This window comes from Diadema antillarum, unplaced genomic scaffold (genome assembly GCF_040938485.1).
Source record: "Diadema antillarum isolate AM-2024a unplaced genomic scaffold, OU_Dant_1.0 scf00000131, whole genome shotgun sequence".
In the NCBI taxonomy this organism is placed as follows: Eukaryota; Metazoa; Echinodermata; class Echinoidea; order Diadematoida; family Diadematidae; genus Diadema; species Diadema antillarum.
In genome coordinates, this window is record NW_027271020.1 from 901,302 (window position 1) to 915,649 (window position 14,348).

The 14,348-nt window shown below is 39.7% G+C and overlaps 1 protein-coding gene across 1 annotated transcript in view; it reads right to left on the bottom strand.

Annotated features, from left to right (window-relative positions):
* LOC139720618 (bone morphogenetic protein 2-like) overlaps positions 1-14,348 on the bottom strand; it is a 48,379-nt gene that overhangs the window by 16,295 nt on the left and 17,736 nt on the right. The window contains exon 2 of the mRNA XM_071631974.1: positions 11,568-12,407. Coding sequence (XP_071488075.1) covers positions 11,568-12,407 — 840 coding nt within the window. The remainder of the gene's footprint in view (positions 1-11,567; positions 12,408-14,348) is intronic.

Sequence of the window (14,348 nt, forward strand, 5' to 3'; positions counted from 1 at the left end):
TACAGATTAATTGTCAGCATTGCGTGATCATTGGGCCGTATTCGGTTAGGAGTCAAATTTGATTTACCTCACATCGGGAAATTGTTGCAATGAAAGAGCGCGAAGTATGACATCACCGTCGACAGGAAATGATGAAAAATAAGACCGTCAAAACACATTCTTTGGGGACTGTAAATTATCAGCAATCTACCGGCACTCCGCACAAAGACTTAGCTTTGAAATGTTAACTTTGATATCTAACTTTCACTTTGTTATCAAACGGAACAAGAATTAGTTGACTCCACTGAAAAAAAAAAAAGCTGCTTCGTTCAAATTGAATTTACTCGTAGCATTGTTTCTACGTGAAATGATTTCGAACATTCAAGGCATTTGGTTATACGTTTCAATTTTTCATTTTTTTTTTTTATTTCAGGAATTGTCGTAAAGTTAAATATATCCCCCAGATTCATATCTATCGATGAGATTGATAGATAACCGAACGCATGTTAATGTCAGACTGGCAATTAAGAACACTTCTATAACATAGGCCTACAACATTTCAGGCGACAGAGGAAAACTTACATATGGAGTGATAGCGAGAAAGAACGAAAATAAGAGAGAAAGATAAAAAGATAAAAAGATAGATAGATAGATAGATAGATAGATAGATAGATAGATAGATAGATAGATAGATAGATAAAAAGGACATAGAGAGGAAAGAGAAAGAGAGAAGGAGAGGAAGCACTCGAACTCTCCTGTTGAGAGAACCATGAGCTCTGCAGATTTGAGATGAACTTTACGAAGTCGGCTCTCCGGTAATTGAGGCTGCCACCCACTCGCCAATGTAGGACTTCTACTCGAGACTAACATTAAACTCATTTGCCACCTTTAATTCTCCTGCTAATATATCAAAATTGCATTGCCTTCGTCGATCGAATGGCATTAGGATCAGCCAATAAGGATACAAATATCCGTTAGAGGTATACACTGCTGGTGAAAAACATCGAAGCAACGAGTTTGTTTTTATTTTATTTTTTAAAATCATTTTGTGAGCAATGTTTACAGGCGGAAAGCCAGCGCTCGGGGCACTAACATGTCCGAGTTTGACAGAGAATGGGCAACGAAAAAAACAATCTTATATTCGGTCGTGTTTACAATCAAAGCTTATGGTTTCGCCGACAATGCGAAATTGCCCGATTCAGTCTATATGTTTTGGAGATGATAGCAGCTAATAGATTCCATCTCCTTCCCTCACTGCCCACGACATTTTAGGGAGAAAATGTCTAATTTACAGGGACAATCGTTGATGAGACAATATGATACACTGTCCTTGGTCAACTTCAAACGAAAATATAGGAAATATCGTTGATTTGAAACAGCCACGCGTAAGAAGTGTCCCGTGTGACGTTAGTCTAACTTAACCATGTTATGATTAGAACATTGCACTTAAACAACAACAGCAACAAAACTTTAAATAGCATAGTAGCTGCTGGATATTGTTAGTCTAATCGTGGACTGGTATCGTTTATCCACAATCCTATTACAGTACGGAGATTACGGGACAAAGAGCGCCCGGGACCGACGATCCGACTTGTTCCATCTCGCTGAAAGACTGGTAACGAAACTGACTCTGACAACCTTAAGTCTTCGAAGTTTAAAGTCTACAATGACACTGAGCTCCAAAAGAGGCACAGGCCAGAAAGGAAATGAACTGTAGGAGGGGAGGAGGGGGAGGTTAATGACGCAAAGAACTTTGCACAATACCTCCCCCATCTTTTCAGAACTCTCCGACCGGAAGAGGTCACAGTTTTGCAATTTGTTCGATAGTTACCTTAGTCCGCCCCCGTACATAATATTTCTTTTTAACAAGTCCTTCGTGTGATTCTTTCTTTTGTTTTCATTACTTTTATTCTTTTTTTTTCTTTTTTCGTCCTTCGCTTGCCGAGATACTTTTGACAAATATTAGCCGCGGGAATGAACATAAAAGTCTCATCTTTGTTTTCGTGCGACTGTACGTGTGGGTGTGTTTGTGCGTGTGCTTTCGTCGCTCGGGAGAGAATGAGATTTGTTTTAAAATCTGTCGCCTTGGCGCGGCATTACTCATTGCCGAAATGTAATATTTCAACGTCATGCCCCCCCCCCCCCCATTAGAAATACAACAGGAATATGTTACGAACTCCACATCAATACAAAACATACGGATGTGTGTGGCATATTACTAGTACCATGCCACAGTGAACATTTTGCCCCCTCTCCTCTATACACGCACTCACTCAGACACACACACTCAGACACACACACACACACACACACACACACTTTTTATGATGTTCTTTATTTAAATTTCATTCAATATCAGGCTCATTTTCACAATGAAATTAGTTTGAACAAGAATAAGTAGCTGTTCTTCTGCTGCTGAATAACATTCTTTTTTAAAACATACGATACATTTTTTTTGCAAAACACACACACACACACACACACACACACACACACACACACACACACAGATCTAATCCTGAAACGAACGAAAATACAAAAGCAGTAGATACAATAGCGTTTGCTCCCTGACAGAGCGGACCATGAAGCAAGGTGTATACAGAGAGTTGCCAAAGACCAGCGGCAGCCCATTGGGCATCGATCCTTCACTCCGCAGCTGCCGGGAACTCATCCAGCCAGGACACACCTGGACACACCGGACAACGAGGTGGCCTGGATTCTGCATGGTTTGCAATGTCACTGCGCTTCAACGCAATCGAATTGGACGGTAATCACCTTTCCAGAGAAATCAGTTTAATTCGGTCGAACAAAGTCCCCAAACTGATGGTAGATTAGAAGGTGAAGCATAGGTATCTTGTGATTTTGCAAAATGGGCATACTGAGATGGAGATGATTCAGAACATCTAGACAAACACTTTCCGTTTACTGCGGCACTCAAAAATTCGTTTGAGTAACGATAGACCGATCGATCGCTAAATCGATCAATCGACCGTCACTTGATAAACTTTGGACATACCCATAATCTAAGTCATAACCTCTTCCATTTGACATCTATATGCTAGGTCCAGTCACTGATTTAAACATCTTTGACATACCATTTGCCATTTAACATGTTTACGATGAATGAGCAAAGTTTGCAATCAAGCATATCTGCGTGCAAGCTGATTTAATGACACATCTCATTTTAATTCAGCACAATTCAGCAATTGATAAAAACGATGCAATTTTCCTTCCCCAGGAGTTTGTCCATGCTATACGATACATGAATCACGATAACTTTGACAGTATGATAGTACACTAGCATGCATGCGGAGTCCGAGGGACATGCTGCCGTCCAATTTAATAACTACTAACTCTACCTCTGGCTGAGCCCTCAGTTACTTTCCCCACGAGCTAACATTTCTTATGAAATACTCCTTAATCACCATCCGATTCCACTAAGTTCATATTCCCCGCACTTGAGTTGCCTATTGGGTATTTCGTATCTCTGTGCGGTATTACCCAAAATGTCCCTTACTAAGTCCAAAGTCTCCGAGCTCAAGGTGCCCCCACGGTATCCCGTATCTCCACTCGGTATTATCCAAATGTCCTTAACTAGGCCAATGCCTGGTAATTACCATCCCACTACCAAATTCCGTGATAAGGGAAAAAACTCTGCATATCTTTTCATCATTTTTATTTTGTGTGTGTACATGCATCCAATGAATTTTCGGTCTGTCTTCATTATCGGAGGTGTTAATTACTTCGACCCACGAGACGCGGGAGTGGGCGAGGGTTATTTCGCCAATGAGATAAACATTCGCACAGCAGACCGTCGAAACACAGGGTGACGTCACGCCCCTGCTAAACTTGCGTCGTTTTCAAAACTCAGCGGACAGGGGTGAATGACGGACAAGCAAGGGAGCGTACACTAGTAATTTGCTCCACGGGTCTCCCGCCGAACGCTGATCGTCTTTCTGCGGTTGATGTCATCGGAGAGGCCCGCCCTCTTATCTATCCTTTAAATGCTTCAGGGGATCGAAAATATCACTTCATCGTAATAGCCAGGACTGTAAATACGAACAAGGATTTGATTATTCCTTCGACGCGATTGACGACATTCCGAGTTTCCTGCGTGCGTACGTTTGGGCCACTGGAAAGCGTTCGAAGAAAGAGGCGATATGTAGCCGTATTGGGTGGACAGGGAACTCGCGCTGACGCAATATCCGCTCTCTATCTATTCTAGGGTTATCATTACTACGATGGCATTCCATGACAGTAAACAGACATTACATAAAGTCGTGAGAGATTTCTGATCGAAAAAACAATAGTAGCGAATCTGATGGACGATTATGGCCGTGCTGAAGTATGCTGACATCTCTAGACTCGTAATCAAAATCTATTACTTCTACATAAATTCAACTGCACTTGATGAGAAAATTCCATCACACATTTAACAATTAGACAAAACTGGGCATTTCCGCGAATCTGCTCTCTAAAAAAAAATCGAGTGAAAATTTTCACTCTAAAAAGAGTGAATACAAAAAAGAGTGAATTTCGAGTGAAATTGGAGTGAATTTTGAGTGAAAATGCTCATTTTCACTCATTTTGGAGTGACGTCAGGATCACTCCAAAATCTTCGAGTGATCCCTGACGTCACTCCAAAATGAGTGAAAATGAGCATTTTCACTCAAAATTCACTCCAATTTTACTCGAAATTCACTCTTTTTTGTATTCACTCTTTTTAAGTGAAAATTTTCACTCGATTTTTTTTAGAGAGTGTGTAGTGATATTTTTAACAATTTCTCAAACTTTCTATTGATCTATGTCACTATAGACGATAAATTATTATGTTAAAACAAGAACCATTATTGTTTTCTTCTGCATGTTTCTGTTGTTGTTGTTTTCTAAATGACATAGCGACTGTCCTCTGAAGATATGAATATGGTGGAAAATTACCTTTTCTGAAAAAAGACTTTAAAGACTCAAACACAATTCCAGAGCAACAGAACGGAAATGTTTCTTCAAATCTATGGTCGAATCCATTATTGTCATTCACCTTTCATGCAAGGCAAGGAAGGGTCTTTAGCTATTCATTGTTTACCACATAAAACCGAAAAGATGCATAAATGTTGGACTAATCTCGAAAAATATCAGTGACATTAGTACATAAATTCAAAAGGAATACGTAAGTTAATAAAAATCAATAGTATGCAGTATGTACACTATCAACGTTCAAGAAGTAATCAATAGCAGGGCCCTCTGGTAGAGCAGTGGCAACACTGAAGAGGCTGCCCTGGGTAAATAAGACCTTATTATCATTACTATTATTATTATTATTATTATTATTATTATTATTATTATTATTATTATTATTATTATTATCGTTATTATTATTATTATTATCGTTATTATTATTATTATTATTATTATTATTATTATTATCATTAATAGGTAGTAACAAACATAAAAGAACATTTATCTTCTTTCTATACCTCCAAAAATGTGTAGAGATATGTTATGATACATAAAAAGATAAATATATAAAGAGAGAGGGAGAGAGAGATCATATATTTACACATTTTTGGAGATACAGAAAGAAATTTATAATATGAATAGGCCTAAATATACTTATATATGTTTGTGTGTAAAAGTAGACACATCCATAAACATGATGAGGTGAATTGTATTTGTGTGTGTGTGTGTGTGTGTGTGTGTGTGTGTGTGTGTGTGTGTGTGTGTGTGTAAAAAAAAATTGAGCCGCAATGGGAGACAAGCTACATTTTCTACAAAGTGTTATCTCGTTTGAGATCTGAGAGAATTTGTAATTGCACTATTGGTCATAAAGTCCGAGAGACAGGTGAGCAGTATCCGCTAATAAACAGCTGACCTACGAGTGACCATCCATTTTCCGCGGTCAAGATAAACATGGCGTGTCGTCCATCAGCGTTGAAGAAGAGAAAATGGCATTTTTGTTAAAATATCGCCCACGTTGCAAGCACATCTAAATAATATGTGAAGAGAATCTCACTGTCCCTTCTCTCACCCCTCCTGCACCCCCCACTTTTCCACGGCATATAGCAACAGTTACTTTGTTGTCCAAGCTACGATGCATCTATCTTTGCTTTGCAAAATAATTTACCTCGCATTTCTCAAAGAGTATCAAATACTTCTTCCGATGATTGTCTAGCAAGCGCAGCCGTTCCGATCATCCCAATGATATTTGCCTTTTCAAACCGACGAAAAGGTGGCACAATAAAATTGTCAATCAAATTATTCGCCTCGCAGTTGTCGGTTGAATGCTCGATCCCTTTCACATCTCTCTTTACAGCACAAAGCAGGGGGAATTCTTTGCTGTGACTTTGCTTTCAGTCATAATTTTTTTCCAAGTCTCTCAGGATAATGGGCCACAAATATATTATCAGACCGTCCTTTATTATTCATGAAACTCTTACAATTCCCTTAATACCGCGAAAAATGTTTTGCACGGTTTAGCCTTCCGGCACCTTCTCGGTGTGAGTGCGATCACGTATAGTGATACACACAGCAGGTGGTCCTTTTCTCTGTCATAACGCCAAGTATAACTGCACCTTGTAAGGCACGAACATGGATACACACACAAACCCCCACACAAACCTTGGGTTAACGCATTGATTTGGCCATGTCCTGTTGCACTTATAACATGTTTTATATTTTGCAAACTGGTGGTGGTATAGTCGTAGTGGTTGTGATTGCCTCAAAGGTTTTCGACGCAACTTACTAAATTGGCAAGATTTTCTCTGCTTGTCTGTCTTTTTGTTTTTGAGTCGATTGGATTTGTGTTCATGTATGGCCCGGCAACAAGGGGAAGCACACCTAGAAATTAGATTTATTCGCGCGTAACACCAGTTTAGGGAGATTCTGTGTATTTTAAGTGACGAAAATGACTGTTTTGCTAATGGTAATGATGACTGATCAAACTGGGAAATAGGTTTGTTTGTTTAGTTGTGCGTTGATGAGCCGGAATGGTTTAATTTTCTCGAATGACATTGACCATTTTCATATGCTTATGAACACATACTGCCCTGTATAGAAGTAGAACGGAATGAGTTAAAACAAACATTCTTTCAACCACCCCTCCCCCGTTCCGACGGATCCGGGAACCTGCATTTTGGTGACGGGGCTCCGAGGGGGTTGAGAACCACGCATTGGTGGTGGTTGCTTAACACTGAGGGGTGATCCCAATGCGAGAACTTTTATTGTCAGTATTAGATATGCATGATTATCAAAATGATGCTAATATTGCAATAATAACAAAATTGATCATTGATTGCATGCACGTGACACGTAGCTAATTTCCAGCAGCTATAGGCATGAATCCCACTTTTCATGGTGATCAATGTTGTGGTCGTGGGTCGTATGTCGTTGACTCTCTGATTTCGGGATAAGCTGAAAGCCCCAGTGGCGTTCATACACCTGTTTTCATTTGCAGGTAGAGATATGTAAAGAATATTCTCACTGCCAGTATATCGTCCCATTGACTTGGGGGTAGGTGGAGCAGTGGGATTATTGTGATCTCGGCCTGTCGTGCACAATACCGCGCAATGATCAGATGCATCCATGTGGTTGGTTTCCGAGGGACGTATATCGTCTGATGTCGTTGGGCCTAGTTTAATTGTTCATGAGAACCAACAGATCAGGCATGCTATTGAGTTCACGCGAGGGGGGAAAATATCGTCCATCGCCTTCGCAAAATGGCAGGGGAACATGCCTTCAGGGGTAAAACACTTCACCCGTGGAGAATGGGTGGTTTTTTACAGAGCGATCACACATTTTAGCACCCGCAGCCACCTGATAAGTTTTCATTAACGAGCCATGATTATCACTGCTCTTCATTCGCATCAGGCGTGGATGCCTCTGATAAGAACAGAATTTACTGACACTGACTGTTGTGACGGAGATACTAATGGGCCGGGTAACCACAAGAAACCAATTTAATTAGCGAGTAAAGGTAAAGACGTGACGAGGTTAGGGGTGATCAAGTTTTTTATCCAAGAGTGTGATTGTCCATGAGCTGGTTTTTAAAGAAGGATGAAAAAAGGCGATCAACCGAAGATGATCAATTTTGTGATTACATGGAGAGGAATAGGTGTTGTCTTGCTGGCCCTTTTTCCGAACTTTTTCCCAGAAATGCGTTCGTTGACATATCGTTCAATCAAAATGTTCAAAGATGCCTCCCCCAAAGAATTCAAAGATGCAATCAAACAGATTTCCCACGACCCTGCGGAACACCAAACAGCTCAATGCTGCAGCATACACGTGGAACATTGCTCTACACCCCGTCCTGCCCTAATAATGGTAAACGAAAATTGACCTCTTTATTACCCTAGGCCTAGTCCGCGGACTTCATTCCCGTCTTTCAGCCTGTTTTTCCTAAGCATGATAGAAGTCCACATGGCCATGCCTACATGACGGCGCCTTTTATTCTCAACCAAATAAACAAACAAATAAACAAAAAATAAACAAATAAGAAAAACCCACACGACTTTGTCCATGTAAGATTTTTGCTATCTACGGAAAAATAATGACACTGATAAAAATTTCAAAGCGTTACAAATAATGCTATTTAGTTTCATTTCATTTCATTTCATTTATTTTCCATGTGTATGTTTATATATATATGCATACATACATATGAGAGAGAGAGAGAGAGAGAGAAAGAGGGTGCAGACGTGATAATTTGCGGGTGTGTCTATTGCATTGGTCACACTCAGCCGACACGACGAGGGGATAGCATGCTATTCAGGTTTAGATCAATCATAAATTGGGTCATCGTGACCGGGAAAGCAGTCGCTATTGTCTCTACCTTAAAAGAGAGCAGACGATTTTCATTTCGTCATTGTTTGTTTGTACCGCTCTCTGTATTTCGTTTCCTCTTTCATAATTCGGGTTTTGAAAGTATATGATTTTCGTGTAGAGTATATTTGAGCCAATTACGAATAAAAGTCACCGCTTTCAATAAAGTGGAAATATCAGAACATTCCTCCTTTAAAACGTAAGATATTTTTGGTCATCCCACGTGTACTTACCATTATTGTTAATAATGACACCCCCCCCCCCCCCATAAATAACATTCAAAAGAAAGAGAAAAATATTCCCCACAGAACGATACAAAAATGACAAAAATCAGATAAGAAATAAGGAAGATATAACATTTTTTTAAATTTCACATTTTTTCGGAAAACATTTCTTGACCAGTCCTTATGAATATTCAAATGAGCTAGTTTATGACGTCATACCCTCACAATTTTTCATGTTAGTTGTACATGAAATTCTTTAAAAATATCAGTTTTAGCGAATACAAGTAAAAGCTTGTTCTCATACCAAAATACATCAGAGTTAACAATTTGTTCTTTTTATTTTGGGTGGTTTTAAGGCAAGTTTTACATCTATACAGCTGAAATGTGAGATATTTGTCATTTCTGCATATGAAATGAATAAAAAAAATTTACAAGGACTGTTCAAAAATGTTTTCAGAAAAAAAAAATCAGTCATATTTTCCTTATTTCTTATCCGATTTTTATCATTTTTGTATTGTTCTGTAGTGAATATTTTTCTCTTTCTTCTGAATTTTATTCATTTTTGGGGTGGATTTCCTCTTAAGACTAAGTCTACAAAACTTCAGTTGAAATCTGATAATGATTGTTCCTAGGATAAAGACATAATCATGTGGAACGTTTTGAAGACCAACCAGCAGCCAGCGATGAAAGCAAAAGCGGACCTAATACACTGTATGTAAGAATTAACTCCTGTAGTCTGGTCTCCCATTAATCAGAAGTAAACACTCCCTTGGGACTTGGAGCTATAGCTTTATAGGGGCTTTTCGTTTGCTTGGTATTCTCTTCCAATCTATCAACCAAAAGATGTCAGCTGGCACTCTCTCCTTCTTCTGGTAAGTCACACTAATGCCTTAAGTCTTTGTCTTCTTTTGAGGCAGACTTCCATAACGTTTGTATTATAAATACAACAAGTTGCTCTGACCAAGATCTTTCAGCAATCAGCGATGTCAATGACTTTACAAGAGTGGTTTGTCTTTCGATTGCTGTTATCATAACAGGCTGTATAATAGCTCTTCCGCGCTGCTATGCAAAGGGAAAAATATTTTGAAAAGGATTTGCATGGGAGGAACGGTCCAGTGTGCGCACATTTCGATCTTCATGGAAATTATCACACGGAGTCGACAACTTTCGAGGGCGGTTGCCATGGGAACCTGCCGGATTTTCGACTGATTATTTGTTTCCCAAAACGAAATCGGCTCTACGACAATCTCGATCGAGATTTAGGAGCTATTCGGTTGGATTAGATAGGTTTCAGAAGAGCTTCGTGTCACATTTGACTGTGCAGGTTGAAAGATTCCCCAGTTCTTGCTGGATTAAGGCTTGATAGTGAATAGAGAAGGAGCCATTGTCATAGATTTATGACGTCAGATGGACTTTACAATGAACGGGATGCTGAGGTCATAAAGTGCACTTGTAGAGGTGTCAGTGAAGCAAACGGCAAGTCAACCACATATCCATGATATCAAAAAATCTTTGCGCTTTTACTCTCTCGAACTTAGTTACTCAACGTACACTGAGCCAAGCTCAAATGATTCCTTCATCCACTAATATGATTATTCATTATTTGGAGGTTAGACATCCCAGTGTCGAAGCAAGGATAGGATACACACGTGGATTTAAAATATGCTAGTTCCCATAACAGTGCACAAGAGTTGACATCTTGCAAAGCTGCTAAAATGTATGTATGTTAAATAAATTGAGTGAAAAAAAACCCACTTTTACTTTGCTTTTCGTGGTTTGGTGATAGCAAACTGACTGCGACAAGCATTAATGTTTTCTATGAATGATCTATGATGTCTTCATTTGGAAATTTTTATTTATCATTCTCTCTTCTTTCACTAGTTTGTGCTAGATGGTGTGATGGCGTGCAGTTGTGACACAGCGTGAATGGTACAACTATCACGTCGATTAACACTATGCGTCAGTCTGCTTTTTAGTGATTATAGATGCATTTGTACCACACATATTGATGAAGACATACATAAAGGATTTGTTTTAAACCACTCTTTTTTTAATCTGAAATTGGCTAGATCCAGTAAGGACACCATCTTATGATTTCAATAAAATACATCGTGCCATTGCAGCATAGATTTTATCTTCCTAGAAAAAGGTTGGAATTTGAGGGTCATTTCATACTTTGATTTTTTATTGTTCGTGTTTTGCCAAAATAGTTATATAAACTATCAGCCATTTATTAAAACTGAACTCAGTGGATGACAAAGACCTCTTGAGAGTATTGATTTTTATGAAAATCTATTTTTATAACCATATGAGCATTACCCTTTTGATGCTTGATCACCTTTCAAGACTTGTGATTCATGTCAGACTTTTCATAACACATTGAGATTTAAAAACGAAAAAGTAGTAAATATTCCTGCACTTTCTTGACGTGCTGGAGCACCAGCCACACGCATGGCATGCGCATACATACCATCAGCTTTAAAGTACGTCCATGCAATTTTAATTATTGGCAGTGATTGAAGGCTGCTGGGAATGAGAAATGGAACTTACCCGGTGGAGCTAGAATCCAGCTGGTCCACCCTACTTTCTCAAAGCTGACTCTGTACTTGTGTAGTTGACATCTGACTCTGGCCGGTCTGGATGAAGAAGCGGTCGATCGATTGTTCTCAGCGCGGCGTTTACGTCTTACCGCCGCTGACCCGCTTTCAACCGCGACTTCCGCGTTCCCGACCGCGTCGGCCGCTTCCTCAGTATCGGTCAACTTCTGCGACACGACCGCCGAATCATTCCACGACCTTTCTCCAGTTCGCCTGTCTGGTATGACTGGGTGATGACGCGGCATGAGTTTCCAGCCGCTTGGCGTGTGTGACGCCACCACACCTCGACTTCCCAGCGGCATTCTGATGTCCCGCCGATGGATCATATTATCATTTAGATATAAAACCAAAAGCGGTTGTTTCTCTGGCCTGCCGTCTGCAGGGAATTTGATAAACCGAACCGTCCTTTGGATGTCTTCCCTTGGCGCTCTAACTTTAATTCGAAATGTTCTCCTAATGACACTGGAAGTGTTCGTCGTGCTTAGGTCTAAACTTCTTGCGGCGTGCACGAACGCCCTTGTGACGTTAAACTCTAGATACCCCGAATACGCCACATCTATTATTCTTTGATCCATAAGAGAGCTCTGTCTTCGAATTTCCCCCTTTTTTTCAATTGTATACATATGATAAACTTTGATAAGCGCTCGTTTGTGTTCAGGATTGATGGGATCGGATGCTGAACGCCACTTCGGATGTCGCTTGAAGAGGACAAGCTCCGCCGACACAATGTTTTCTCGATCCAGAATCCCAGTAACGTCAAAGTCATATGACTTCTTACTTGTCGACGGTAGTCCTGCAAAATAGAAACCACAAGAGACAGGGTTTTAGTCAGGCATATTGCTCGGCCATTGACGCATCTGTTGGCATTCTATGAAGACCCAACAAAATTCTACAGGGTCACAAGCACGATCGACACAAATCATACAATACTCCACAGGTACACATTGGTTACATTATTCAGGATGAGTATTGTGTCGCTTTTGTGTAGTGAGAACAAGATGTTCCTTCTTGTATAAATTGTTTGATTGTTTGCTATTTCAGTTTAAAAAAGAACGAAATCACTTAAACCTAATGACCCTATATACACTGATGTATAACAGTCACGTTAGCAGAAAATGTAACATATAAAGCTGCGAGAACGGTGAAAGTGAAGAAAGGTATCATCGTGGTGCACAGACCGCTGTAAAAACAGAAACACATTATGACTTGTATTGATATGCTTCATTGATTACCCAGGAATTTCGAAGGGTACATCTTCTTTTATTGCAACTGATTGACAACTTGCCTGACATTGACGTAACGGATTTGTCGATCAATCACAATGAAAAGCAACTCGAAGCTAAAATTTTATTAATTTAGATACATCTTCTTTTGACCCTTAATGAACTGCCTGAGTGGATCACAAAAAAAAAAAAATAATAATAATAATCATGCTCAGATTTTATTACAAGGAATTGCTACCTGTTGATCAGCAAAAATCTGCATTAACGATCATCTAAATTCATTATTGTCGTAACTACCAGAGGTCCAGTCCAGATAAAAGTACATTTAAACTTGGAGTTTAAGTGAAGGTTGTTTTCGTTTTTCTCCGTCCCTTATGTTCCTTGTTTTCACGTAGTTCGATGAGATGGTGTCTAAATAAGCTACTTGCTCTCTTATGTAACTCGTACACTAAGTCGAACAATTCGCACCCGATTGGCGTATTTCGTCCTATCCCCTTCTTCTTGTGTCTTGCTTAGAAAGCGTATCTTGCTTACAAAGCACCGTGCCTATGATAAGCTTTGTTGTGCCCATTACAAACTGTACCGTCTTAATGTGATTTCTGCGGCTTCCATGCTGGGGAGATATAACGGCTGGTGTAATCGCATATCAAGCAACCGCTAAGAGGCGTTTAGCGGTCACGGCGCATAAGTGGTTGTGCCAATACACTTCATTAGGCCGGATCTCCGATAGGCATTGAAAGGACTTGACTCTTAAACGATGGACCTTAAGTAAGTCGTACCGTGGGGCGCCCTAACAAAAAAGGTGCGCTCTTGCGACTGAATTAGTCTCCATGAAATGACCTTTCACGAAGAAATCAACTTCTGCTACCATTCTGAGAGGGGGCCATAATGACACAGTTCCAACTAGGACTTTGTAGGTCAATAAAACGGACATCGACATAGCGCGAAGGCGGTGACATAATGAACTACGACAAAAAAAAATGACAGAGCTTACGGGGTATAGTGAGTGCAATAATCTTAAGACGTTAATGGCAAAAACAACCTGTTGGATCGCACGAAAATGTCGAATTCAAGTGTAGGAGGCTATCTCAATATCGTTACTGCTTCAATGATGATAAATTAAGGTAGCTTTTATCGTCAGAATTCTTGCTCAAAGCTCACTTGAAACACATTAGTATGTAGTATCTTCGTGGTCATGCTCAATAAGATAAACTTGATGTATTTCACACAGCGTATGTGTAAGCATATCAGGAGTTCGCCCCTCAAAGTATGCTTATCGTACTGGAATCACACAAGTCATAAAGACATAGATTTGACAAAAACACAGATATATTGACGCATTAATGACAGGAAATGGATTGCTCCATCGCCACGTGACGAACCAATTTCTCGTTTTATAATGAACTAGAAGTGACTAAATGCGTTCAAAGAAAAAAGAGACATAATAATGGCATCAGGGAAAGGGATGTGTTTGCTGCTATGAGTATTCAGAAAATGAACACAATTAAAAA